The sequence below is a fragment of the Uranotaenia lowii genome, chromosome 2 (assembly GCF_029784155.1).
Source record: "Uranotaenia lowii strain MFRU-FL chromosome 2, ASM2978415v1, whole genome shotgun sequence".
In the NCBI taxonomy this organism is placed as follows: Eukaryota; Metazoa; Arthropoda; class Insecta; order Diptera; family Culicidae; genus Uranotaenia; species Uranotaenia lowii.
In genome coordinates, this window is record NC_073692.1 from 195,918,783 (window position 1) to 195,945,979 (window position 27,197).

General features: G+C 36.6%; 1 protein-coding gene across 2 annotated transcripts in view; it reads left to right on the plus strand.

The window, feature by feature from the left end:
- The window catches only part of LOC129744346 (uncharacterized), a 45,812-nt gene extending 20,694 nt beyond the window's left edge, over window positions 1-25,118 (plus strand). The window contains exons 3-11 of one of the 2 annotated variants that reach the window (XM_055736823.1): window positions 1,049-1,153; window positions 1,562-1,649; window positions 3,133-3,476; window positions 3,536-3,688; window positions 3,778-3,864; window positions 11,019-11,410; window positions 11,488-11,565; window positions 11,641-11,995; window positions 23,566-25,118. In XM_055736823.1, the coding sequence (XP_055592798.1) occupies window positions 1,049-1,153; window positions 1,562-1,649; window positions 3,133-3,476; window positions 3,536-3,688; window positions 3,778-3,864; window positions 11,019-11,410; window positions 11,488-11,565; window positions 11,641-11,995; window positions 23,566-23,937 (1,974 nt within the window). In that variant the 3' untranslated portion in view covers window positions 23,938-25,118. The remainder of the gene's footprint in view (window positions 1-1,048; window positions 1,154-1,561; window positions 1,650-3,132; window positions 3,477-3,535; window positions 3,689-3,777; window positions 3,865-11,018; window positions 11,411-11,487; window positions 11,566-11,640; window positions 11,996-23,565) is intronic. The other variant, XM_055736824.1, reaches the window with a different exon arrangement.
- Window positions 25,119-27,197: the final 2,079 nt, after the last annotated feature.

The window sequence follows — 27,197 nt, forward strand, 5'->3', positions numbered from 1 at the left end:
ATAGTTTTGTACAGGATTTTAATTTTTTTTTTTTACAATTTTAGTTTTCATTTCTCTGTGAAAAAAACTATGTTTATAATGCACGTTATAGTAATAAAACAAAAAATTAGCATGCATTGATATTTCATCAGCTGTAGCAAAAGGTAGGTAACCGGTCAGCTAGTGATGTACATATAAATAAGTTAAAGCTAATTCTTAGAACTTTTGAAAGATTCATGTTGCATAATTGATTGAAAACGATACTGAAAATAAATGAAAAAACACTCCAAAATGCCTGGAAACTATACAAGAAGTAAAATCATATGGCTCCAAATTCTCCACGACCCATTTAAACATCAACACGGTGTAAATCCCCCATGAAGTATGGGGGGATGATGATGATGATGATGATGATAATGATCATGATGGAACGCCGGCTGCCATCGATGTGTGGATGAGTGGATTAGGAGTGCAAATATTGGCAGAGGGATCAAAATGTATGCTCAACCAACAACAAACACACTCTTCGTCTTGAGGAATTAGCGGACGATAGATTGACATGTGCACACAATTAAAGGAAGTGCAGGGATATTTATTTGCAGGATTTGAAGATATAAATAAATAGTTACTTTCCTGTTTATTTACCTAAGTACTGTTTACTGGTGTCGCATTTAAATCACTTAGATTTGTAAAAAATAATTGTTTCAGAATGAAAAAAATTAAAATGTGAAATCATGAGAATTCGAAAGTACATGAACCTTTAAATCATTAAGGTTAAGCTTTTACAAAAACAATGAAAGAAAGTGTTAGTATGATTTTTTTTAAATTGATGGTATGATACTTAAGATATTCGATGTTATGGAAAAATGAGAATAAACTCATTTCAGAACTTGATTCAAAATTTCTTGATCATCTTAAATTATTTTTCCGGACAGCTCTATCGCCGGTAACAGCTGAACTTGTCAGGATATAGAAACATGTTCCATCATTCAACACTCTTTAGTTTCACTTAATCTGATACGCTTTCTCCGTCTGTGTTTTCTCTCATTCCATTTTGCTGCTCCAAAAGGTGCTCATGATTGATGACCGCGGCCGAGGAGGAGGAATCATTGTTAGACATGGCAGCAGCGGGGGCCGCTTTGGGGAATCGATTCCTGATTACGACGATGTAAAGGTACGTGTCTCGTTTGGTTGGTTCAATTGGGGTGAGAGATTCAATTCATACTAGTCTGGCGTAAAGTCTGGTTTAAATTCAATTCAATTTGAGATTTTTTTGGCTAAATAAATGGATTTTTTCTCAATTTTATAATTTAACGAAAAAGAGTTCTTTTCTCATTGAAAATTTTCCTGGAGCACATCCTTATGGGTGCAAGCATTGAATCACCCGGAAAATAGTGATATAAATGCCGGGAAGAGACCGTTGTTTTTCAATGAATGAAAACCCTCGTAATGAATCAAATGAATGGTATCCATTTATTTCCTTTAAGCATGTGTCGGTTTTGGGTGCGAGACGACCAGGGACTTTCGCTTTGGGTTTTCGTTTAACTGCTCATTTTTATCCTGCAACTCATGCTTTTGACAGGACGATTATCTGGATGATACGGGGATATTCGTGCGTGAAACGAAGTATGGCAGCGCGGCAATCAAAAGCATGTTAAAAAATCAAAAAGGTAAGAATGCGAAAAAAAATGCTTGAAAATTTGCATGCATTTCAATTAACGAATCAAGATTTTTATGTTTTTTTTTATTATAAAATAAGCTCATCCATGGATTATGGATGATAGAACTATGCTCTTTTTTCAGTTCAATATTTAGCGAAAATACAAGTATTCATACATAATTCAAATTTGAAACAACTCCTGTACAATGGTAGAAAATTTTGAAAATTTCATAGGGTAGATGAGGCGAATAAGTATGGAAACGCAAATTTTGCAAAACGGATAAAGTAGAAGATAAGTAAAGCATTTGATTGAAAAGGCATAAGATAGATAAGACATGAGATCTATGTAGAAGGCATTAGATAAATAAGGCAGAAGAAAAGAAAGTAAGAGGCTAATAATCGAAATCAGAAGGCGGATTAGGCAGATGGCCAAAGGCAGATGCGGAAGGAGATTGAAGGCAGCATGCAGAAAACTGACAATAGAGAACAAATAAAACAGAAGACAGAAGACAGAAAACAAGAGAACAGATAAGGTAGAAAGCAGATAACGCAGAAGTAGATAATGCAGAACGTAGGCAATAGAAAGCAAATGACTAAAGGCAGAGAGAAGATAAGGCAGAAAATTAAAACGTAGAATAAGGCAGAGGTTAGTAAGCAGAAACGACAGAAGGTAAAAAGTACACAGAAGAACGCAGAATGCAGACGGCATAAGTGTTGAGCAAGGAGGTTTAAAGCAGAAGGCATGAGGTAGAAGGCAGAAGGAAGAAAAGGAATCTAACTGCTGCCTTTTCAAACTTCTGCTCTCATTCTCATGCAGATAAGGCAGAAAATTAAAAACTGAAAGCAGAAGGCAGACCGAAAAGTCAGAAAATAGAAGGTTGAAGGCAGGAGACAGAAGGCAGGAGGCAGAAGACAGAAGGCAGAAGCCAGATCAGGCAGAAGGCAAAAGGCACAAAAGGCGGGAGGCAAATATTTTAGAAGGCAGATAAGGTATAAAGGTAAATGAGACAGAAGACATATCAGACATAATGTAGATAAGGCAGATAAGTCAGGAAAGGAAGAAGGTAGGTCAGACAGAAGGTAGGCAGATAAATAAGGTTGATAAGATAAAAATGGCAGAGGGCAGAGTACAGAAGACAGACAGAAGATGTAGAAGACAAAATGCATATGACAGGAAAATACTAAGGTGGAAGGTTGATAAGGCAGATTGGAGCATAGACACTAGGAAGAAAATAGAAAAAGCGAACCAAAACAAGTTTCACAGAAAGCAAATTGCATGAATTTATTTTAAAACAATTTCAAACTCTAATTCATAATTCTTATCTTCTGCACTAAACTAGCGTTTATCGAAAATTTCTTGATGAACTGCATGCATTCGTTTCAATCAGAAACTGTAAATGGTAGTATAGATAGGTCCTAACTAGAACTTTCTCCTCATGCACCCAACCCCTCGCAAATGGTTTCGAATCACACCCAACTACATAAATACGTAGACACTAAAATGTCGATTGGCATGACGGTACAATTAGATCCGGCCGAGCAGCGGAATCCTCCGGTCATCCCCTGGGGTCAAATGCTCCCCTCCAAAACTGAACAAACGCTTCCAAAGTACCCGGGCGACTTCCGGCCAACGGATGGCAGCTGGGAGGTGGTCAACGGAACTCGGTACAAGTTTTTCGTGTTTTCCGCATTCTACGATCGGAGGGACGGAAAGCTGGTGCGGATTATTGGGGCCACCAAAACACGTGGCCCGGAAAAGGTCTGGTGCCGGTTCTGGTACCAAACGGGATCCAACACTACCCGGTATCGGTCAGCTTCGGTGATGGCCAGAGTTAAGGTTGGTTTTTTGTTCATTTAACCGTTTTTCAAGACTGTTACAAACATTTTTATTTTCAGATCATTCGGGAAAACTGGAACCTGAAGTACAGTGCATGTTTTATCCTGTGTCCCATTCGAGGTCCTTTTCCGGAGATTCCGTACGCTGTTAGTGTAGTTAGCAAAATTAAATTACCACCGGCCAACGTTCTGCTGTTGCGGAACACCGATAACGTAAGATATTTGATAATATAGTCAATATTGTTGTTTTTGGGTGCTGTGTAATTTACATATGTATTTACATTTTTTCCTACCTCCACTAGGATCCAGATTTCAACAATCGAACATTCAGCAACATTCCAAACAGCATCGGAGTTTGCGTTAAACCGCTGCATTTCAACTATGATCAGGTAGGGAAATGATACAGACATTCAGATTTGTTTAATAGATTGTTTCCAATTCTACTTCACACGAAAACCTCTCTCACGACTTAACCTGATGAACAATAAAGGGTGTCCACGATGAAATTGCCACACACAAAACTGATTCCCAAAATTCGAGTTTTCTTCAGTTTGTCATCAAATTTTCAGGGATTGAAAAAAATGTCCTAAACTTCATTTTACCATTTTACTCGTATTTTATTTACAGTCCATTTTTTTAAACATGTTTATTTGATCAAAAAGTTACATACAATTACAATTCAAAACAAAGTCAAGAGCTGGAACGGTAAATCTATTATTGACGTCTAACACAAAGTTTATGTATATTATAAACAATTTTAGAGCCTTATTCCTATCAGATCTTCTTGTGTTTTTTAATTCATGTATTGCAAACGTGTAAAAAGAGACAAAATCGCATTTAATATTAACTAAAGATGGTTCCACAAGTCAGCAACTCTGGGGCGCGACGACAACATGTGTTCCAAGTCTTCAGAGGTGTTCGTACATGTGTCACATTAAGGAGTATCGGCTCGTCCAGTTCGGAACATTAGATCAGCATGAGGAATTTTTCGGTTTACTAGCAGATAGTACGTCGATTTTTCAGAAGATGTAAGGGTTTTGCTTCTTATGTTCCTCCACACTTTCGCCCACTCTATTCCAAGATTCTCTTCCATTACTTTGGGAGTTTGAAGCTTGTCTTTGTAAACATTGTGTATCAATGAAGCAGATGATGACTCCATGATTTGTCGTGGCAGGTACGGAACATCTTTGGCCACTACTTTTAAGCACGGGTAGAATACCGGAATACCCTTTGGATTGGGAGGATTTTCCATTTGTGCTCGGAAGCAGTTGGCGAATGGCGTCGAATCCCAGCAGCGCATAGTTCGATTGATAAATAGGGCTTTACTTTTTTATTTCGGTAAATGTAAATTTAAACCACCTTTGTCAACGGAAAGACATAGTTGTTCTATGGCTACTCTTGTAGGATATCTGTCCCAAATAAAACGGCCAATTTGAGATGTAATCTTTGCTAAAGCTGAGTTTGGGATATTCAATACAGATGCAATGAACCATAAACGAGAGGTCACAAAGGTATTTAATACTATGATCTTCTGATGGATGCTTAGTAAATGAGGTTTAAATAGCCGCATCAAGTGAGATGTTTTCCGTATAGCATTGTCCCAGTTAAAGTCTACCATTCGCTTGTGAGAATTGAAGAACGTAATTCCAAGAATCTTCACGCTATCTCCAAATGTCATCCAATCTGCATGGGTCGCATGGTTAGAATCAGCTCCAATTTCAATAAAAATTGTTTTCCGGGAGTTAAGAGTGGCACCAGAACTTCGCTCGAAACTTTCAAAAGCTTCTTCGATGAGGGGAAGTTTTCTTTCATCAAGCAAAATGATAGAAATATCATCAGCATAAGCCACCACCAGTTCCAAAGGATCATTACAAATCGAAAGGAGTTTTTCAAGAATATGGTGAAGGAAAAGGACGAAAAGATGCATCACCTTGACGTACAGACCTTTGGATGGGGAAACTTGAACTGAGATTACTGTTAATGAGAATTTTTGAGCCAGCCGAAGTCATTAATTTATCAAGAAGGGATACCAAACCAGAGTTAAAACGCATGCTTCTTAAGACATTCAATAGAAAACATTTGTCTACTCGATCAAAGGCATGATCCAAATCAAATGATATTAACCTTCCTGAACGGCTCCGGCATTTTAGTTCTGCGATCTTTAATTGCGAATAGGGCTTCGAAAATATTTCTGTCAGAGTTTGAGCACTTCTGACTTTGATTCAAGATGTTATTTTCCTCCATGACTTTTTCCAAACGAAGTTTCAAAATCCGTGCTAATAGTTTGTAGTCGAAATTCAGTAGTGAAATTGGACGGTAGGACTTAATAGTATCATCATTGAACTTCTCCGTAATGTTACCATGCAAGGCTTCGTTTATGATGAGGTTCAGTTGGCGATGGAAGATGTCGAATGCTTTTTGGTAGAATTCCTTGGGGATTCCATAACTACCAGGTGACTTCCCGGAACAACTCAATTTAATCACAAAATATATTTCTTGTGTGGAGATGTCATCCATTACCCTGTTGTTTGCTTTGGAGTTTTCTGAAATAACGTTATTCAAGGAAAATTTTCGTTTGACTGACTTAGCTGAACAGAATAAAGATTCGTAAAATAATCAACAACATGACGTTGAATGTCAGTGTTTGTAACCAGCGTTTGACTGCCAACTTGGATTTTGACAAGGGACTGAGAAATGTATATTCGATCGAGGCGAGACGCAGAATTTGGACGGACAAAGCTGAACTCAACCTGATTTCTGTGTATTTTCTCCCACGTGTCACATAGGATTAGACTAGACGCTAAGTTTTTCATAGACAGACTAAGGTCATTTATGCCAGTCGCATCTTTGACAGAGATCACGCTGTTGAAATCTCCACCAATTATCAAATGTTCTGCGGCGTTTTGTAAGTAAAAAGGGAGTGAATGTTTAAATAGATTTTCTCTAGTGGACACATTCTGAGAACCAGAAGGGGCATAAACGTTACAAACAGTTACACAATCACCAATTTTTACGGTAATAATTCTACTATCAAGACTTCGTTGAACGTTACAAAAAGGGATATGGGACTTTGATGCGATTGCAGTACCTCTTTTCGTACAATCAACATTCGTAAGGACAGTAAAGCCAGGAATGCATAATGTTGGACTTTCAACTTCTTGTAGTGGAAAAACATCGAGATCATGAAGACGAATAAAAGATCACAAAGAATTAATTTTATTTTCACTAGCAATACAATATATATTGATGGTTGAGATATTAAAGCTTTTCGGTGATTGAGTCATTTTTATTTTTGATTGTTAGCTTGAGATTTAATCCCACCAGTGGCACCGGAATTATGATCAATTTTTGCTTTCTTTACACGATCTCTACCACGTCTAATAATTTTTGGGCTCAAACCACCAACACCAGATCCATCACTATCGGAAATCTCAGCATAATACGAAGGAAGAGGAATTTTGGATAATTTATAAAGATCACTTACGTCATTAGAACTGGTAGTGTTGTTAAGAGCCCTCGAATTGGATTCGTCATTAGTCACCATCGTTTCTTCATCTTGCGTTCGTTCTCCAACCTTATCTTTGGTGGAAGCGTTGATGGCCGTTTTTTTCTCCTGTGGGAGCGACTCAGCCGGTGTAGCTGGAGTTGTTACACTGTCTAGCGAGGTTTCACTTGATTCTTTTGTTGTTGGAATGGACACAGTTTGCGAAGTTCGACCGGTCACCAAATTGGTGAAATTTGCAACCACACTCGAAAAGCTTCCTGCATTGTTGCTATTCTTAGCAGCCTCTAATGGTTTGTTTAGGTCGGTTTTTTGTGCGAGGAGTTTTCTATTCTCTACACACGTACTGACTGTATGAGAGAGGTTGATGCAGTGACGAGACGTAGTTGGTTGATTTTTGTATGTCACCAAGCTCACCTCGTTTCCAATGGTCACAAATGATTTGATGTGACGGAGCAAAATCATTTCGACCACCCTCGCCTCGGTTGGTTTGCCTTTATACGCAAAGTTTGTTACGTAGTGGATATTTTACCTCTTTAATTTCAATAGTCGCGAATATTACTACTAGCACTTTTGCGCCATCTGCGAATGCTTTGCCCGGACTTTTACCCCAGGGGGGACAATTTGTTTTCGCGCTCTACAGAGGGAAGAAGCAAACTGGCAATATCGTTGGTAATATAGGTCGGCTCTTTGAAAATCAATGCAAGCGCATTTCAATCCCAAACATCTCAAAGGATTCAATAAAGTACAACGACTTACCAACGACTTACCAACGAATTGCCAACTACGTCTTCCGGGTGTCCAAACATAGGCCGTCGGATTGCCTCTTCAGTCAGACAGGGGTTAGTTTTGAATCACCACACTTCCGTCGACTTCCGATACTATTACGAAGGCTATCGATTTTCAACTCGCAATGTACTACGGCGACAATTCCAAACCACGGCGATTTTCTACTTCCGTTATACTCTAAAGCAACATCCGACTCATAAAAAGGTTCCAGGGATAGAGAGCTGGCTCATGTCTTGCCAGCTTTCAGGAAAACTTTTCCTACCGCCCTTCTTCTGAGGTTTTTCCTCAAACCCAATGCCCAGACAATACAAAAAAGACGCGCGAGTAGTTTAAACATTTTTTTGGTGGTCGTAGTCGACCATTATCTAGTTAGCCATTGCGCCTCAAGGACGCCCTCTCGATCTTAGGTCAAGAAGCGTCGCTTACACTGAGTAAATCTAGATCTTCAAAGAGTTTCACTAAAATTACTAACGATATTGCCAATAAGCTTCGGGAGCATTTGTTGCCACGCAACAAGTTCTCACCCCATACGAGGTCTCGAATAAAGTCCTTTTTTTATTCGTACTATGAAAATTTTAATTCATAGAAATTACACTAAACATATGAGTTTTATATTTTTTTTTAAATTTTGTTTAGATTACCAACTTAACGTTAAAAATAAAAACAAAACATTTTTTGTTTCACAGGCTTTTTTACCATGGTTTTTTTGCAATATATTATTTTATTCTATCCATATATTTTTATTTAAATCCAGAAAGTGTATCTTGCGTTATGTTTTTTGAAAACAAAGACTACCAAAGATGCGAATTTCTACGTACAACAAGTTTGCCGAAGAAAGCATGATGTTTACTGAAAAAATTCAAATTGTTATTGATGATGTACTGCTAAGCAACCTTTATGAAAAGTTCTATTACGGAGTTAATAAACCAACCATCAGTGGTTCGACACATAGGGGAGATGGGGGCATAATGCCCACCTTAAGGAAAACGCTTATTTAACCATAGAACATAGCTATAATACGGAGGTTACATTATTGTTTCGTGTTCAGACACTTGAAAAGCCTATTCCCTAACGGGCTGAAACGTGAAAAACTAGATGAAAACGTTAAAAAATGCATTTTAAAAAATTTTGCCAAAAGCTGAAAACCAACCACTGTGGAGGCATAATGAGAACCCCCCCTGAGGCAGTATGAGCACCATTAATCAGGGCAAGATGTGCGTTTTCTGCCGGGGAATCTAGCAGCGAATCCAATTCGATGAAGTCAGGTGAGTCGTAGATTCATCAAACAAAGCAATTACAAAATAATCTAGGTCTGTTTGTAGAATACAAACAATTCACGCACGCACATACATTATGTGCTTTGTTCGGAGGATGATGCTACTAGCCGTATAATGTAACAATAAAAAAATCGTTCATGAATTGTAAATGGAAAAAAATCACCTCGAACAGAAATCTAACACTAGTCTTTTGATTACTTCTCCGACACCTTACCAATAGGCTAAATCGTCGGATGAAAACTAGTCAAGGTGTGGCGCTATAAATCAATTTTAATTCGCTGCTAGATTCTACGGCAAAAAATGCTCATTATGCCTCGATAATATGGTGCTCTATATGCCCCTAGTCAACAAATTTAAGTAAAAACGTGTTTTAAAATTGATAAAAGTGAAAAATCAAAAATTTTATGATGGTAAAAATTGAGAAACAATGTGTACATCATGTTGCAGTGCGTACATTATAGATCAAGGTTATTTTAAGATCATAAGAGCTTATTTCGTGGTGCTGAAAAATTATAATATTTTCGTAACTTGAGAACCAAGCTAGTTTTTTTTAAATATCTCTGTAAAGATGATAAGGAGATTCCTTTTTTTGTGAAAAATTAATACTATAGAAAGTACGAAACAAATTCTCATGAAAATTTGTTTAAGAAAATACGTACTTTCGTACAAAAGCGTAGTGCTCATTATGCCCTGGGTGCTCGTTATGCCCTCATCTCCCCTATGTACGTCCTATAAACCGTCGTCTAACCGAGAAATTCGCTCGGTGCTTGGTGTTTTTAGGATTCAAAGTAACTTTCGTATCGAAGGAAAAAAATAGAAAAAATTTAGATATAAATTTAATAGTTTGCATCTTACACCCTAAGCTACCATTTGGAAGTTGAGCCCCTAGAATTCCAGACAAAAGCCAATATTGGGCCACCCTAATGTCCACTCTTTTATTGCCCAATACTTCACCCACAATTTAGACTCTACTTCAATGATGAACTTCATTGGAGGTGGAATTATCGGCAAAAGATACTATGCCGGACCGGCATTAACAAGCTTTCTAATAACTGGCATTTTCATCCCAGCGCAACCGCATTGCATATGTCTGATAGAAACCAAAAAAAAAATATCACATATCTTGCGGTGCAATTTTTTTAAATCGGCGATGGTTTTAGGTCTATGACAATGAACTTTCATTTGCTAACCGACTCAGATGGTGCACTGGGAAAGATATCAGAATGGCAAACAGAGATGAGATGTTGAAGAGAGATCGATTTTCCCAATTGTTTTATGAATTATCCTATAAATAGGATAAAAATCCCATAAAATGTTTTTCTTGTGTCGTTCGAATGTAGTGATCATGCATCATTTTGCTTGGGAGATCGAGTAGTGCTTTTCCAATCATATCTTCTTTGATTCAGTACACTTTTCAGCGCATTTTCGGCACAGAGATTTGCCGAATAGACATTGGATTTTGGCAACCTCTGCATGGGTGTTCTTCATTGAGAAGAACTGAGGACCATTCGAGGGATTCAGATGCTTTAAAATTACTAGGACTTTCTGACTAACACACCCAAATAAATATAAAAACGATTAGTCGAGACCTTAAAACTAAAAAAAATTATCTCATGTGTTACACTATTTTTACGATAAAAATTATTGGAAAACCAAATTTGTTTTTTGGAATAAATTTCTTAGGAAGAGGTTAATAAAGTGATATCTATTGACAATTTTTTTTTTCTCATCGGATTTGTAGTCCATGCAGTAGAAGGTTAGGAAGAAATTATTTCAATCTACTTTTGACACCATACATGTTTATAAAAAAAATCTGTAAACACAGTTTTTGAATAGCTACTGGCATGAAAATATAACGTGAAAGGTAAATTATGAATATTCCTGTGTGTGATGTAAATCTATTAAGACTGGTTTTCGTAAGCTTATCTCGAAATTTGTGTAAACCAGTGAAACTATTCGCTCTTTGCATTTTCAGGCTCTGTACCTACTGGAATTCCTGGAGCTGAACAGTCTTCTGGGCGTTACCCACTTCACCTTCTACAATCACACAATCGGTCCCAAGGCCAGCTGTATCCTGGAGCACTACATCAGTGGCGATTTGCCTCCGTTGATAACCTCCTTTGGATCTCCGGCAACGCGAACTTCCCCCAACGTCCCCCACTCGAGCCACCATTCGACCCTGGATCACAACGAAGTTTCTCCAACCGATCGGCGAGGATCGGATGACAATATTTCGGCTCCCTACCAGAAGCCCAGGATCACCGTTAATATTTTGCCCTGGAATCTACGGATGCGATCACAGAAAGAAATCCGAACCGAAGGATTGTTTGCATCGCTGAACGACTGTCTCTACCGAAGCATGTACAGGTTGGTTTTAAAACTTCTTTTGTAGTGACTTGTTGAGAACATTTTAACACTGATATAATTTGTGTCCTGTTTTTTAGATACTCACACGTAGCACTGATTGACCTGGACGAGTTCATTATTCCACACCACAACGACACTTTAATCGATCTAATCAAGTATGCATCTGGCTGAAGCTCTCAAATTTGCTGAATAAAACTGAAGTTTTTCTCACTTTTTTAACATTTTTTCAGTTGGCTTTCGAAACGAATAAATAGCCGGACAACGGGAGCTTATTCGTTCCAGAATGCATTTTTCTATTTGCAATTCGCGGACGACGATTTGATCTACGGCGTAGAGGGTCCGACGTCCGAAGGTGTTTCGGAGCAACAACGGGTCCCTACAGCTGAGGTCAATCTGAGGGCTGCTCTGACATCGCAGCGTAAAACGCGACGAAGATCCAAGCTGCATCCACAGAAGCAGCGATCGAAGTACATCTGCAAACCGGAAGCCGTGATCGAAGCTGGAAATCACTTTGTGTGGGAGTTTTGTCCCGGGCGGGGATCGTTGAATGTACCGGCGGATGCGGCCATTCTGCATCATTATAGGGTGAGTTTTTGACATTTTCAGTTGTAAAAGTTACATACATATACACTGCCGACCAAAAGATTTGGGATCACCCCCTTAAAACATGAAAATTTTGATCGGTCATATCTCAGTTATCTTATTACATATGGACCAAATTTCGAAATTCGAGTTGCATTCGAATCCTTTTTTCATATTTATAAAACGTTTGTAAAATTTTATACGAAAAATTTGCTATGTACATAGAATTTATAAAATAGCTACTTAAGTCATCGTCCAAAAGTTTGGGATCATCCCGTAGTATGGTGTAACGGCCAAAAGTTTGGGATCAGTCTTCTAAAACATACATTTTAATTTCACGCAAATCTCTGTTATCAAAAAACGTATTATTTATCTGATAAGCTGATTTGGAAACTAATGAGTTGATCTTGATTTATCGATATTTAGTTGAAAATTTTTTAAAAACTTACTTCTTAAGATCTTAAGCTAAAGTTTCTTCATTTTCTAATGATTTTCACCAAATGGACCGACCGTTAAAAAATACGCAAATTTGTTTTGACCACAACTTAGTTGCGGTTTTTGATGAAAGTCCCAACTTTAAGCTTAATTTAAGTCATATAAACCCAATATTATCATTTTGTCATATGCATACAAAGAAGGTTTCGCTCACGATCTCTTGAATGAGATCAAAAGAATTCCAATATGTAATAAGATGGCTGAAATATAGCGGCTTGTAGAGAGAGTTACTCTCGTGAAGCCATGAAGCTGCAAGTCGAGAGAATTATCCTCGTGCTTAGTAGCTGCGCTGCTGTTACCATCCGTGATCTTGTTTTCGACGAATGGTTGATGTTTCGGGTGCTTCGGATGAGGTGGTTTCGGCGACGGTTAGACGTGAGCAGAGTATAACGTCTGCTTCAAGGCCGGATTAAGGGGGGGGCAAAAGGAGCAATTGCCCCGGGCCCCCGGCTCAGGGGGGCCCTCCGAGGGAAAAAAAAGTTTTACATTACTTATATCATACTACATACTTCAATTCCTACAAATCTATGGAAAGAAATCAAAACTAGAAATTCGGAATGAAAACTTTAGATACAACAACTCCGTGAAATAATATCTAGAAAAGTTTTTCATGTAAAGGGAGCCCCCCGTAGAGTAAGTAGTAAGTAGTGAAGAAATTCTCTCACATTTTACGGGCCGAGAACATCAAAATTTTGGTACTGAATTTTAAAATTTTGAACTCAAAATCTGGACAAAAATATTGAAACCAAATTCGAAAAAATGAAAAAGAATATGAGGCAAAACACCTCCAATTTTCATTTTTTTTATCGAAACATGTTAGCTCACAGTGCTATGAGAGAACAGAGAAGCTTTACGATAAACAATTCAGAATTTCACCCGGGCAGTATCCGGGTTAATACCGGGTATTACATATTATAAATTTTCACTTCTAAATCATTATTATTGAACTTTCCGTTGGTTTATAAATTATAAACCGTTTCCCTTCCTATCTTAGAAAAAAACTGTAGCTGCTTTAATTGGACCGATCGACAGTACAGAGTTTCTTTATTTAATTTTCTTCTCAAATTCTGCCTTAGACTTAAAATTCGTATTGGAACATTTTATACCGATTAAACCCAAAATTTTATCAGCTACTGAAGTAAACATCCTGAATTCAGTATATCATTTTTCAAATGATCATTCTCAAATTACCATAATAACGATCTAATAGCTGAGTTACCAATATCATTGACTGATGTTCTTAATATGAATGTTTCTTTGTTTTTAATCATATCTTTATCCAGATTCAATTCATTGAGCTTTTCAAGTTTTGTATTGTTTTTCAGTTACTGAAGTTCAGTTTCATGGTTTTTCTGAATTTTGAGAACTCAAGATCTTTGTTTTTCCTTTTTTCCATGATAACTTATTCATTAAATCTCTATTCCGATTTTATTTTCAATCGATCATTTTTGCACTTTTACCCCTTGAGCTTTGAGGGCATCCAATTAAATTTTTGTCATGTTTAGAATTACAATTTGATTACCTTTTTTTTATCTGATGAGAATCATATTCATAAAGATATTCATAAAGGTTTTTTTTTTGTGTTTCAAAAGTTTCAAGTTCATATGTGGAGAAACTTCTGCTTTGGCTCTGATTGTAACTTTGAATCTTTTTTCATAACTTTATTCATACTTTTTTCTCAAAACTTGATTTGAAATTATGAATTAGATTTGAGACACTGAATTTTGGTTCGAAAAATAACCTGATTTTTATTCTTGAATTCTTAAACTCTTATATTTGTATCTCTACGGAATTTGAGTTTAATTATTTTGTTTATTTTTTTGAATTTTGTCTTCTATGTTTTAAATCTTCATTGGTCTTCCCAATTTTCATGAGGTAAATATTTCCCGAGGAAACAAAAATGAGAAATAAATTTTGCATTTTCAGCTACTATCAGAGCATTCTTTTTTTTTTTTTTTAATTTTTAAACTCTTCCACGATGTTTGCACGTGATTAATCAACAATTTTTATTTGAAGATACCAAACACTATCTTCTAGGCAGACAACATGGCTATTCGAAGACAGTATACTGAACTCATACAGCATATAGCATTTAAAAAAATCGATTCATAGGGGCCTCCCGAGAAAAATTGCCCCGGCCCCCCCCCCATGGCTTAATCCGGCCCTGGTCTGCTTGCTGCAGTTTCCTGCCGACCCATGGGTGAAAAACAGAAGAAAAACACAAAAAAGTGCTCAAATGTCAAATTGATCTGATCAAATCAGTCAGCAGGAATCAAATTCTGTTTCATTAGAATGACCATTCTTAACACTGTTTTAAGTCGTTGAAAGAGTTTTGCATTGGATAAGTTTACAAGTTTCACAGACCTGAGCATGGCTCATGTATGAAACAACAGCTTTGTTGATTTTGTTTGGTTCCGGCACGAATTTTTATCATAAACGATTACAAATCTTTTTTTCAGTCGAAAAGTAAAAACTGCTGCAAAAATGCTGCAGCTAAATTTCTATTTGCCTGACCTAACTGCCGACAGGACAGATGTTCGAAGTAATCGCGATATGATGACTTTGAACGAAAACGTGAAGATAGCTACAAGCGGTTGCTTTTCTGGGGTTACCGGAAAGCAACATGAAAGAAACTTTGTTCGTTCACGTCCTGAGGTTATCAGCCACCGGAATCAATGAATCATCGATTCCGGTGCTAGTCAGCGTATGGTGCGAGACGAGAGCGACTACGAGAGAAGCGATGAGACGCAGTCAGCGAACAGGAGAAGCTACACAACGCTACGTGGCTAACGTAGCAACTAATGATGAGGAAGAGCAACTTCAATCGTCAGCAAGCTTAAAGCATGGATCATTACAAATCTGGACGCACTATTTATTTTACCATAGTGCTCCTAGTTGTCGGATCTGGAATTTTTTGGCAGCACTTTGTAGAGGAATGTTTCTTCTACCAGAGCTGAAAATTTCATTACGATTCGTTTTGTTTCAAAAAAGTTACACGTGATGGAAGCCGCGAGATGAAAATACATTTTGAACACCCACGTCAAAAACCCGTGGACGTGGTCGGGTTCAAAAATCGTGAAATTGTTAAAAATTGTCAAATCAACCGTGTGTAGCGTTCTCAAACGTTTCCGTGAGATGCGTACTATAGATCAGCAGGTTCATATCAAGCGTTATAGTGGACCTAAGAATCAGAAACTGCATTTGAAGGTGTTGAGAACGATCAAGAAAAACACCGGGTAGTCGGACTATGACATTAGACTGAGTCGATTTGGGGTCATTTTCGAATTTCTCAAACCCTGGGGTCTCAAAAGCTTCGTTTTGGTCCAAAACTCATCCATGATTTTTTGCAGAATTTTTAAGTAACGTTTACATGAGTAAATTTGGACTTTGAGGTTTGTATGGGAAAATTGAATATTTTGTACTGAAAAATCAACATCATTTTTATTTCTTCTGTGGAACCGAGCTAGCTGGTGGTTTTTGTGCCAATTTATAAAATTCCAAAAGGAACTAATGGATGACGAAACGTACGTGAAGATGGATTTTGGGCAGCTTTCTGGCCAAAAATTATGTAAGGCCACTGCAGTGGTGCACTGCACTGGTCATGGTGATGTCCCCGGCAACTTCAAATTCGTTTTTGCTGATAAGTGTGCAAGAAAGTGTTTGATCTGGCAAGGTATTTGCAGCTGCGGACGAAAAATTCCGGTTTTTGTGAAAAACACGACCATGGACTCCGAAATTTACAAGGAGGAATGCCTGAAAAACTTTTTTTTTCGTACATTAGATCTCACAAAGGACTAGGGTGATTTGCCAATCGTTGCACAGCTAAGCACATGATTTTGGTGTTTATGCTGTATTTTAGTCATTTCAACCAAATTCACTTGATTTTTTTTTTGTCGCTGCACTCATACAGGATTGGTCAACAAGATCCAAAAGTTGAAGTGTTCGAAAAAAGTGACTTAAAAATTTAAAAAATCATTTAAAACAGCTTGTCTGTGCCCAATAGTTGCACAGGCAAATTTTGTGTCGTGCATAATGTTGTCCGATTTTTTCCAATGGTTGCACATTTTAAAAATCAGTCACCACGAGGTCGAATAGGCTGATATTTGTTACGGAAGCCTATTATGAGAACTTCTAGTTCAAATGCAATCTAATTTTTAGACGGCCCCTTGTGAGGGGGCGGGGGGGGGGGGGGGGGGGGTCTTCCATATAAACCGTCCAATGCACTTTCCAATTCCAATTCGGCCCCAAAAAAACACAAAACCGCCGGAATAGCATTTATCACACGTGAGGTTTTCTCAGAAACTCAAATCCACCTCTTTATTCTCCCGAAGCCATTTGAGTGGAGTGTAATTTAACCTAATTTGCCCAGTGTTGAGCCTTTTTCTTTATATGTCCTACCAACATAAAATTTTATGTCTTTAAAATCCCATAGAATGAACTGAAAGGTATTTACTGCTTAATTTTTTAGTGGCTATTAACAGGTGAAAAGATTAGAGATCGTGATCTGTTTTGTACCTTTTTACCCTTATGAAGAAGATGCAATTTTATAAAACGAATGTTTTAGGACTCACTTGGAAGTCGATCGATTTTTACATAATGAATCTCAATTTAAAACTTGAAAATGGACATAACCCTGCCAAAAGTTTCAGATCGTTTGACTGATTTATGCTCATGATATACAATTATGTATAAGAATTTGTTTTCGAAAAGTTTATTGATTTAAATATCTTTTTCATATAAGTGAGTTTATTTTTAATTAATGTAACCTCTGTAGCATTTCATAAATCTTCAGGAAACAATCACATCACATAGAAATGCTTCTCAAGAGTTTTCCGGCTGAAAATTTTCCGGCTAGATCAAATTAAGTTTCACAAAGCTATGACTGTTTATTTTTCTGGATGATAAGGGCCAAATAAAGCTTCACATAGATGTCTCCAGTGACGGCAACTCGACGGCAGATTCGAATTTCTGAGAAAATTGCACGTCAGTTAAGTAATATTTCGGGTCTTCCAACCTTCGACTTCTACTTTTTGGGATTAAGGGTCGTAGTTTTCCACCTGTATAATATTCAGACAATATTAATAACAATATCAAAGGGATCGCTGTTGACATGGAATAAAATTCTTTAAGATTTGTCGCCACGAAATTACAGAAACAGACTTTTTCAGAACAGCTTTTAGATTTTTTGCATAAATTGTTGAGTAAATGGTCGGGATAAAGGATTTCAAATTAAATCTGATAACAAAGTTGTCGCTCAAAGCCAATGCAGTTGACTTGACTTTGACACTTTTCAGACAATGCAAACTGCCCGATTTTCATATACACATAAGTTTTTTCAACGAGTTTAATAATTTCAAAACTTCATTTTTAAGATTTGACGGTAGAAAAAATAAACTTATGGATATATAAAGTGTCTTTGAATTATTGAATTAATTATTAAAAATCAACATTGAGTGCAAAAAATGTGAAAATTCTTAGTGGAAAACAATTAATTAAAGCACAGAAATAATAAAATTACTAGTTAAACGTAAATATCCACTTATTCAGAAAAAAACATGTCATATCAATAGACAATTCGAGTTGTTTTAGTTGCATGTAGTCAATGAACGTGTTCAATTTGAAGAACTTTTCGCATGTACAAGAAATTCAAATAAGTTTGAAATAAAGTTTGTTTTAAATTATTGATTTTGCCCATTCTTAAGATTAATTGTTTGCCAGCATGAGGAGAAGCAAAGTACTTCATGAAAAAAGTTATAACCATTTCGAAATAAAAAAAATCGTAATCCATTGAAAAGTATTGTAAAATTGCAGAATTTGCTTTCTGAAGCTTTCAATAATTTCATGACATTTTTTGCGCAAGTTTTGAATCATCACACTTATTGGCAATGCAAAGCAGTATAATGCGATTCTTATTTCCATCCGGTTAACCAGCTTTTAAATTAGCTGTCAAAACACTAAAATTAAAAAAAAATACCTATTTTGAATTTATTGTATGAAAACGAATATCATTTTTGAGGTACAAGTTAGGTTAAGTTTTTGTTCACAAGCAATGTATTGCAAGAACCAAGCAATTTTTTTAAAATACAAAATTATGTTTTTTGATCAGTACATCTCTGATGGTTTTTGAATGTAAATTTGGATTTTTCCGTACAAGCCTCCTTATCCTAAGCCTTCAAATCACGTTGTTATAATTCTGGACTTAATCAATCGATTCCAAAATTTGTATTGCTATTTTTAGCTGTAAAAACAACCAAACAAAGTTATTGGAGGTATACGAATTTATAAATTTGAAATTTCCAAACAAATTTTGCAGCGGAATTATGTACAACAATGGGGCAGGAGGAGATTGAGCGGACTAATTGTTGCACGTTCCAACATATTTTCTGGTTAAGTATGGATCATAATTTTTTTTCAAAATCATGGTGTGAAAATTGTCCAACAAACGTTTCGTATAGAAAACTGATACGAAAAATGTTTTGTTCTGACGTAAAACCTTATTTGCCGAAGAAGGAATGTTAAGGTTTTTGTTAACAATTAGCACAAAAACCGCGCGAAAAAAACAAGAAAAATTAAAACTGTCGTAAGATACACACTTACCAGCAGAAAATATCACAAAAGTCTCATTTCATCAGAAAACATGCCGAATTACATGATTCAGTATTATTTTTGAGGAAAAGTTGAAAAACAGCTGAAATATTGACAATTTAAGTCATGCTGTGCAACAATGGGTTAGGGGACAACGATTGGCAAATCACCCTAGTTAAGTTTTCGCCAGATTTGGCCAGCTGCCACTACAGCTAGGAGGTTCTACAGTGGTATTGGGCCAACAGGTGGATTTTGTCGAAAAGGACATCAACCCACCCAATTCCGCCCTATCGAAAATTTTTGGGCAATTGTCAAGCAGAAGATGAAGAAGAATGGTAGGACGACTCGGGATGCAACAGAGATGAAGAGATCGTGCAACAAAATGGCCGCTGAGGTCAGCGAATAGGGTGTTCAAACTATAATGAATGATACTCAACCAAAAGTTCAAAAATTAATCAAAAAAACATCGGAATAATTTTTTTATTATTTTTCCTTTAAAGTGCAATAAAAACCCTACATTTCAAGTACAAAACATTTTTATTTTGTTTACATAGCTCCGAGATAGACCAGTTTTAATGCGTCCAGATTTGTAGTGATCCATGCTTTAAGGGCCAGTGGGACTTATTTTTCCGGAAGATCACCGCAGCCATGAAAGAGAACGAGATTCGGACGAAGTGAGGTTATCACGGAAAAGCTGGTTGATCCTCAGTAGAGATGTATCTCAACGAAAACTGACCGAAGCGGCCGACCGAAGCATCTAGACGTGAAGTATTCGTTCATCAGGGAGATCGTGTGAAGCGGTCAGCTATCTTTGTGACACATCTCTACTGAGGATCAGCCAGCTGATGCGTTTACGAAGGCGCTGCCGAGAGCGAGGCATGTGAAGTTGATCAGCGTTTTCAATGTGCGAATTTAGGGGAGGGGTTGAAACAAACGGTTTTGGATAGGTGCGGAACATTCCTTGAGAACCAACAAATTGTTGTGCACCCTTAGAAAATCGTACACAAAAGTATGTAAAAAGAAGTCAAAACAACCCGTAAGTGCAGGAAGCCACTAGTATGTAAAAAGAATGATACGAAAAATTATGTAGTAAGGCTGGTACGGACGAGTATGTAGAAAGAACGTAAAAGAACGTAGGGCTCTGTGAACTGAAAAGTTTGTTAAAATCACATAAATTAGGAAAATTTCTGAAGCAGGGATATTTTCTTTTGAATTGAATCAATTTTTTTGGATTATGCTAATTTATTGTCAATAAACTATACAATTGAAGCAAACTGGCTCCGTTGGTTCAACCGAGAAATTCTTCGCTGGGGATAATTTTGAAGTAGCCATAGCATGATGGGTAAACCAGAAACCACCGTTATAGCATTGGTCACTTCGGGACATCGGATAGCTTGGGCTGGTCATTGGGCTGCAGATTCTGGGGCTGGGTGTCCAGGAAACCCGGGATTGGCCGGTGAGGTTGTAAATCCTATGGAAGAAAGAAATGGTAAAAAATGGCTAAAATTAAAAAAAAAAAAGAAATATTACCCATGCTTTTTGGTTTGCTTGGTTGCGGCCGGGACTATGGTGGAATCGGCATGTCGTTTCGGGACCTATAGGAAAGCAACAACTTTCCCAAAATTATGGATAAAATTGAATAAAACATAGAGTAGAAATAAATGTTTTCAAACTTACCGCGCGGATCGAAGAAATTTCGATGTTTTCGGAAAGACTTAACCGGCAGTTTTGGAAAAGTTGTGTGCGTGCAAGTAGGATGCAAAACACAGACTGATTTTCTGGTGGTGCGAGTGAGAAGCACAATGCCGTCATCCCCAATTTTACATATTTTGTAGTTGTTTCAACGGAGAGGAACTTCAAAAACAGAAAGAACTGGGAAAGTATGTAAAAATCACCGAGTCTCCGAAACTCACCGCACGTAAAATGGAACGAACTTTAAACTATGTACTTTTTACGGTTTCAGTATGTAAAAATTTCTTAGCGTGTGGTTCGATGGTGTTTATCCAATTGATTGATGATGACAGCTGATGATGGTAAACACGGTACAAATGTTTACATCAAGGGATTGAAATCAAGAGAGAATTCTTTGCATTTGGAGTGCACCCAAAATAATCTGCACGTAGCGGCTACGTGAAAAACTACGTAATTTTTATACAATTCATTTTCACGTAGATGCTACGAAATCAACATGTAAACTCTTCCCTATTAGAATTTGTGTTTCATGCTACATGCACCTACATTTTACGTGAATTTTTATAAGTTCAACGCGGTTTGTTTATGAAAGCCACGGGGAATGATTTTAGTATCGGAATGGAAAAAAGGGAGGTTTTTTTACTTCTCATTTTTTATTATGACTTTAAAAACTAAATTTTGTTTTGAATAAACTTAATTTTCACAATCTTTGCACAATATATCACTTATTAAGTATTAAAAGCACTTTTATTTTTTACATTCTGCTACACAGCTTTCATTTAGGAATCCTGTGAAAATTTAAAAGTATGCATTAAATAAAAAAATAGGATTTTTTGAATAAAAATAGTTTACCTTTTCCGTTGTTTCACGAATAGTGGTCCGTTGGACATCTTATTAGGATAGTCGCACCAAAGAACAAGATCCTCATCGAAATGGCACTTGCATCCAGAGCCAATGCTATCAGAAAAACAAAAATTAGCTGATTACATCACTTATTAAGCAATTAAGCATCATTATCGCTTACCAATACGGCAAATCCAAAACAGATGAATATCCGATTAAATCCTCCTTGCAAACATGTTAAGCTAATGACAACAGACACATCGGCTTAAAAAATTTTCACAACAGCAAATGATGAACCTCAATTCCATTTTCTAAAATGAATTTACCACCATATGCTGGAGAAAAATGCACAAAACGGATTTGAAATCATCCACTTTGACTTTACGTGAAATTCATGAGTCAGTTATGTGGAAGTAAAGTAGATACTACCGGGGCGTCCTTGATACACTGTGGTTACTACAAGATTCACGTAGTATCGATATGATGCATCAAAATGTTAGTTTACGTGAAAAATCCCGTAGAAATAATTTCTAAATTATTTTGGGTGTGGTTATGATCAAAACTCCACAACTGCTTCACAAATTGCAACAATTTGCAACAATCAGCACATTTTCACTCTCTCTGAGCACTGGTTTCTCTCATTTGAACTCAAACCTTCTAATTTTCTATAACAAATTGCCACAAATTACCACAAATTCAATCATTGGCTGCACAAATTGTGTGATCAAAGACGAATTTTCTTCCTTCATTTCAGTTCCCCGGTTTACATAATCACACTGCGAAGTCAAACAACTCAATTTGAGTTCGTGGCAACTCACCAGTGTTGCCAGATATTCTGAGTGGTTAGCTCAGAATAGCATACGAATATGAGATAACTATTAAGTGAGGATATCACTTCAGTGTATAATGAAAATAACTATCGCTTATGTAATAAGTAGCTATTTAAGGACATGACATTAAAAAGTGAATAAAAATTAACTCTATTCCAAACACTAAACCTGCGTTGAATTACTAATTTTAACAGGCCTAACATCCATTCGGCCTAAAAACCTTTGGCCAAATGTCCTATTCGGCCGGACATCCTTCGGCCTGTTAACCCATTTGGCGTAGCGACCTTCGGCCTAAAATGTTTCGGCCTGACAGCCTTCGGCCGAATGTCCGGGCCCTATTCCAAGCACACAATATTTATCTTTATGATGCTTCGTGGAAAACTATAATATAAACCAAATTTCTCATAACTGCATCGTTGGCTCATTGCGCCATTTCTTTCCGCTGTCCGATCACTCCAAATATAGCTTGGGACTCCAAAGACAAGGGGTGGGTGGTTCATTCTAAAAATTTGAAATTTTTTATAACTGACCATAGCTAGTCATTCGACCAAGTTTGGAAATTTCGGAAAAAAAATTGTTTAAGCTGTGCACATAGCATGACGCATATAGTATTCTTTCGGAGTGCAATTTGCGCATCGTACTTGTCAAATCGTGAAAATCCTGTTTCTTTTGGGGTGCACGTGATTGATAAAGAACTGTCAATACAGAATACAGAATGAGAAAACATTTCAAAAGCCGATAAATCTATTCTTTACGAAAGGGGAATTTCACCATATAGGGAAAACTACTAAATTGTTTTATGCTAGATTTAACACGTTCAATCTTAGGTACTTATTAAGGCCAATTTATGACTCGTTGATTCCTCGATATTATCAGTAAACCTGCAAACAAAATATACAAATTGTCATTGAAAAAAAAAAAACAATTTCCCAAAATGTTCCAACTATTAAAAAACGATTATTTAAATCCTACTCCTAAAACAAATTTATGTCAATTTCCATATCAACTCTAAGGATTGATTTCGTGGCCACTGGCCATCAGCCGGATGCCTAGCATCCTTACTCAGTAGTTTTAATATTATTGTAGTGATCGCATGATCCAATCCACGGTTTTGTATTTTTCGAACAGGTTTGCGAGTTCGGTGGCGATGATTGCGTGAAATCTCCCTCGGTGGTAGACCGAACAGCTCATCGGTACTCGAAGCGGCTGCTGGATCGAGTGGGCACCGTCTACAACTATCTGAAGGACACCTGTCAGCTGCAGGACATTCCCCGAGCACCCACCAGACCACCTCCCACGAGGAAGAAACAGCTGAAGATTCGGATTCCGCTGAGGCCAGAATCGTTGAAAACGGCTGCTGGCGCTAGTGGAGTTAGCAGTAGTGGAGGCACCTTGAAGGCAAGCTCCAGAAGTCCCGGAAGCACCAATAACAGCAGTCGTAGTAGTAGGAACTACTTGGCTGATTCCATGATTAAAGTGATTTCCAACCGACGAACGTAGGATGTTTGTGTTGATATTTTTGGAAGGCAAGTGTCTATGGGGAGCTATTTTTATACAATTATTGTAGTGGAGAGATTACTTAACGGGAGGGAGAAACTCGCATTCGTTCGAAAATTTTATTGGAACATTTGACTAGGTACATATAAATAATAATCTTATTCTTAGTGGCTAGTTTGAGTAAAGTTTTGAAACGAACTAATACAAAAATAATACGAAAACGTGACGGCACAATCTCTTTTGATTGCTAATAAAAATAGCAAATCTCAAGGTAGATATTTCAACGAATAAAAAAGAGCATCTCTAGGCTTCTTATAGTTGAAATGCGACAGTAATAAATTAACTGTGACTAGGCACGCAACTACTCACTCGTAGAACATTTCCTAGGTCGGCTGTACGTGATCGATGGCCTATTTGATCGCTTCCTAGTTTTACTTGTTACTTATCTTATCGAACATAAACATACCTTATAACTTACTCCAAGCACTTCTTAAGGCGAAAGGCCGAATGGAGCACTTGACGGGAACGAAATCATAACTTAGTTTTTCACACACAACATAACGCAAGAGAGATAAAAGAGAAAACTTAATCTATTAATCCGATATGATGGTCAGATATTAAAGACAAAATGTATAAAAAAAAAGATGACAACTAGCGACAATGGAGTACACATACATAGAAACGAAATAGAACACCGCATATCAGACTCTAGATTTTAACTTACAGGCTCAGTTTGGTTCAACGATGTGATGCAGCTACAATTTATTATCGTAACCTAGTAACGCGGCGACAAATTGTCGAGATATTCGTGGACGCTAACTTACAGGAATGTTACTACACACTAGCTCAAACTTAAATATTCTAACGGAAGGAATTTTGAATAAAAACGAAATGTGAATAGAGATACGTTTGGCCCTACATACATATGTAAGACCAAAGGACAAACAAATGCAGCGTAATTTGCATAAGAGCAGTGCTCATTCGGTACACAGCGAGTTGAAGAAGATGATCAAATCAAAACTAACGGAAAATGGCTTACACTTTTTTGATTGAGAATCAAATTTAAATATGTATGTATGTGAGAATTGATGCAATAACATTATAACAGTAAACATCAAACCATGTGGATTATGAATTTGAAGAAAAGTAAAAAAAAAAATAAAAGAAAGAGGATTGGAATGGAACTGAATGCTTTTTTTTATTTAACTGAAAGAAATTTGAATATGAGTAGGTATCTGGTTTCAACGCTGGGTTTACGGGCCAATAAAACTGTTTTTTTTGTTTTTTTTTTTTTTTTTTTTTAATAAACTCAGCCAATTTACGAAAGCTTCTCAAATCTAAGCAATATATCATGGTAGAACAAACTTTTTCTGCTGTATCTAAGCCCTCCTCCCAATAAAAGCACGGTGTGTTTTTTTCTATTCAGGAAAAAAAATCGATCAGGGGGGTTGAGTCTAGATTCTAGAACAACTTTTTATTTTGAAGATTTGCGAACAAAATGAACAAAATTTTCAAACTTTCATTATTCTTGTCCTGAATACTTCAAATTTTAAATTTATAAACTTTGGTGTGATAAAATTCTTACAAATATTAAAAAGCTATCTGACCCGGTAAACTTCGTTTTACCCGATTCTTGATAAATCGTTGGAAAATGTTTTCAGTTCTTTAACTTCTTCGTGCTAGTGATTCCGTTTTCATGAAAATCGTCTTCAAGCTGTTCGAGTTTTGTCCCGTTTCTAGTTGATTTCCTCCTTCCATAAATAGCAATAATCTCGCAACTATTATAAAATTATACATACGTGATGGTGTTACAAAGAAAACGTCTCCATTTTTATATATAAGACAAATCCACCACTTTTGATAAAAATTGTTTTTAAACAATTTTTTTTTTGGGAAAAATATAATATCGAAGAAAAGTTTAAAATAACAATCTAGATCTAGATTATCTAGAACCAATCATAAAAATAACGGACAAAATTTTATCAACAAAAACATGATAATAAAAGTGTTTTCTCTATGACCATTTTAATCGAAGACAGAATGTTGTTTGGAGTTGAGTGGAAAGTCTTACATTTTAATCACCCTTCAATACATTGCTGCTCTCTTGAAAAATGTGTCGAAGTTTAACGTGGTAGCAAATAGTTTATTAAGAATTTAAAAATATTGTTGATAATTATTCAAAAAAATTTCATCAAAAATCATTTTAATTTAAATTTTAGAAATTATTGTTTAGTTTTAAAGGATTCTTAACACAGCTCAAAATATTAAAAACTTTTATTGTTTGGGAAAAAATATTAGCGAAAACATTACAATTTTTAATGCTTGTTTGCAAATCTTTAAAAAAAAGTTTTTCTATAACTCCTGATCGACTTTTGTCCTGAATAGTGCGTTAGATAGAAAAGAGTCTCCTCTGTAATGTGGCTAATAACTATAAAAACACCGAGAATGTCATTTGCATGCCACAGGACTCGAAAACAGGACTCGGAAAAAAGAACTTGTTAAATTGCCGGGTTTCCTTAAACCCAGGTATTCTTCTAAGTATTTTATCAAATGATATTCAAACCAGAGATTTTCGCCAAATACTATTGCACAAAACATTGAATACAATATTGTACGCTATGAAGGTTCATGGTACTATGAACATATTGAATGTTGGCTGATATTACTGAGTCCTAGCAGCCGACACGAGCTTATGGAATTGATTTAAACCTCATAATTTTCACGCTCGGCCACATTGAACCATTAATGTTTGAAAAATAACCATAATGGCAGTTTTGTGGATCAAGTCGTTTTATGAGTTTTCAGTGAAAACTCATAAAATGAGATTTCGAGGAGAACTTGGATTATGGTTATTTTTCAAGCATGGTAAAAAAGTGAAAATTAGAAAAAATCAGGAAAAAATTATCCGAATGAAGGTAGAACAACAAGAATCAATTAGAGTTTAATAAATAGAATCTTTATTTCAAAATAAATTTATCGATATGATACAATTATGAATCGCATCTTAGTAATTTTATATTCCTCCAACTCTTATGCCACCATTGCCGGATGATGCACTGCGTGCTATCTCGTCTGCGGTGACTGCGGAGCATCTTATTCTGCAGCTACAGATTTCCACTGGAAGATCCTGATCCGGATCAATATGAAGCAGCCTGTGATCCGTCCGATGTTAGAAATTTTCTTTAACCGGTTGTCCTGTTTGAGAGAAAAATATTGTTAGTAACGCGGAGGATTTTGAGTATGCTGGAAAGTAATATTACCAT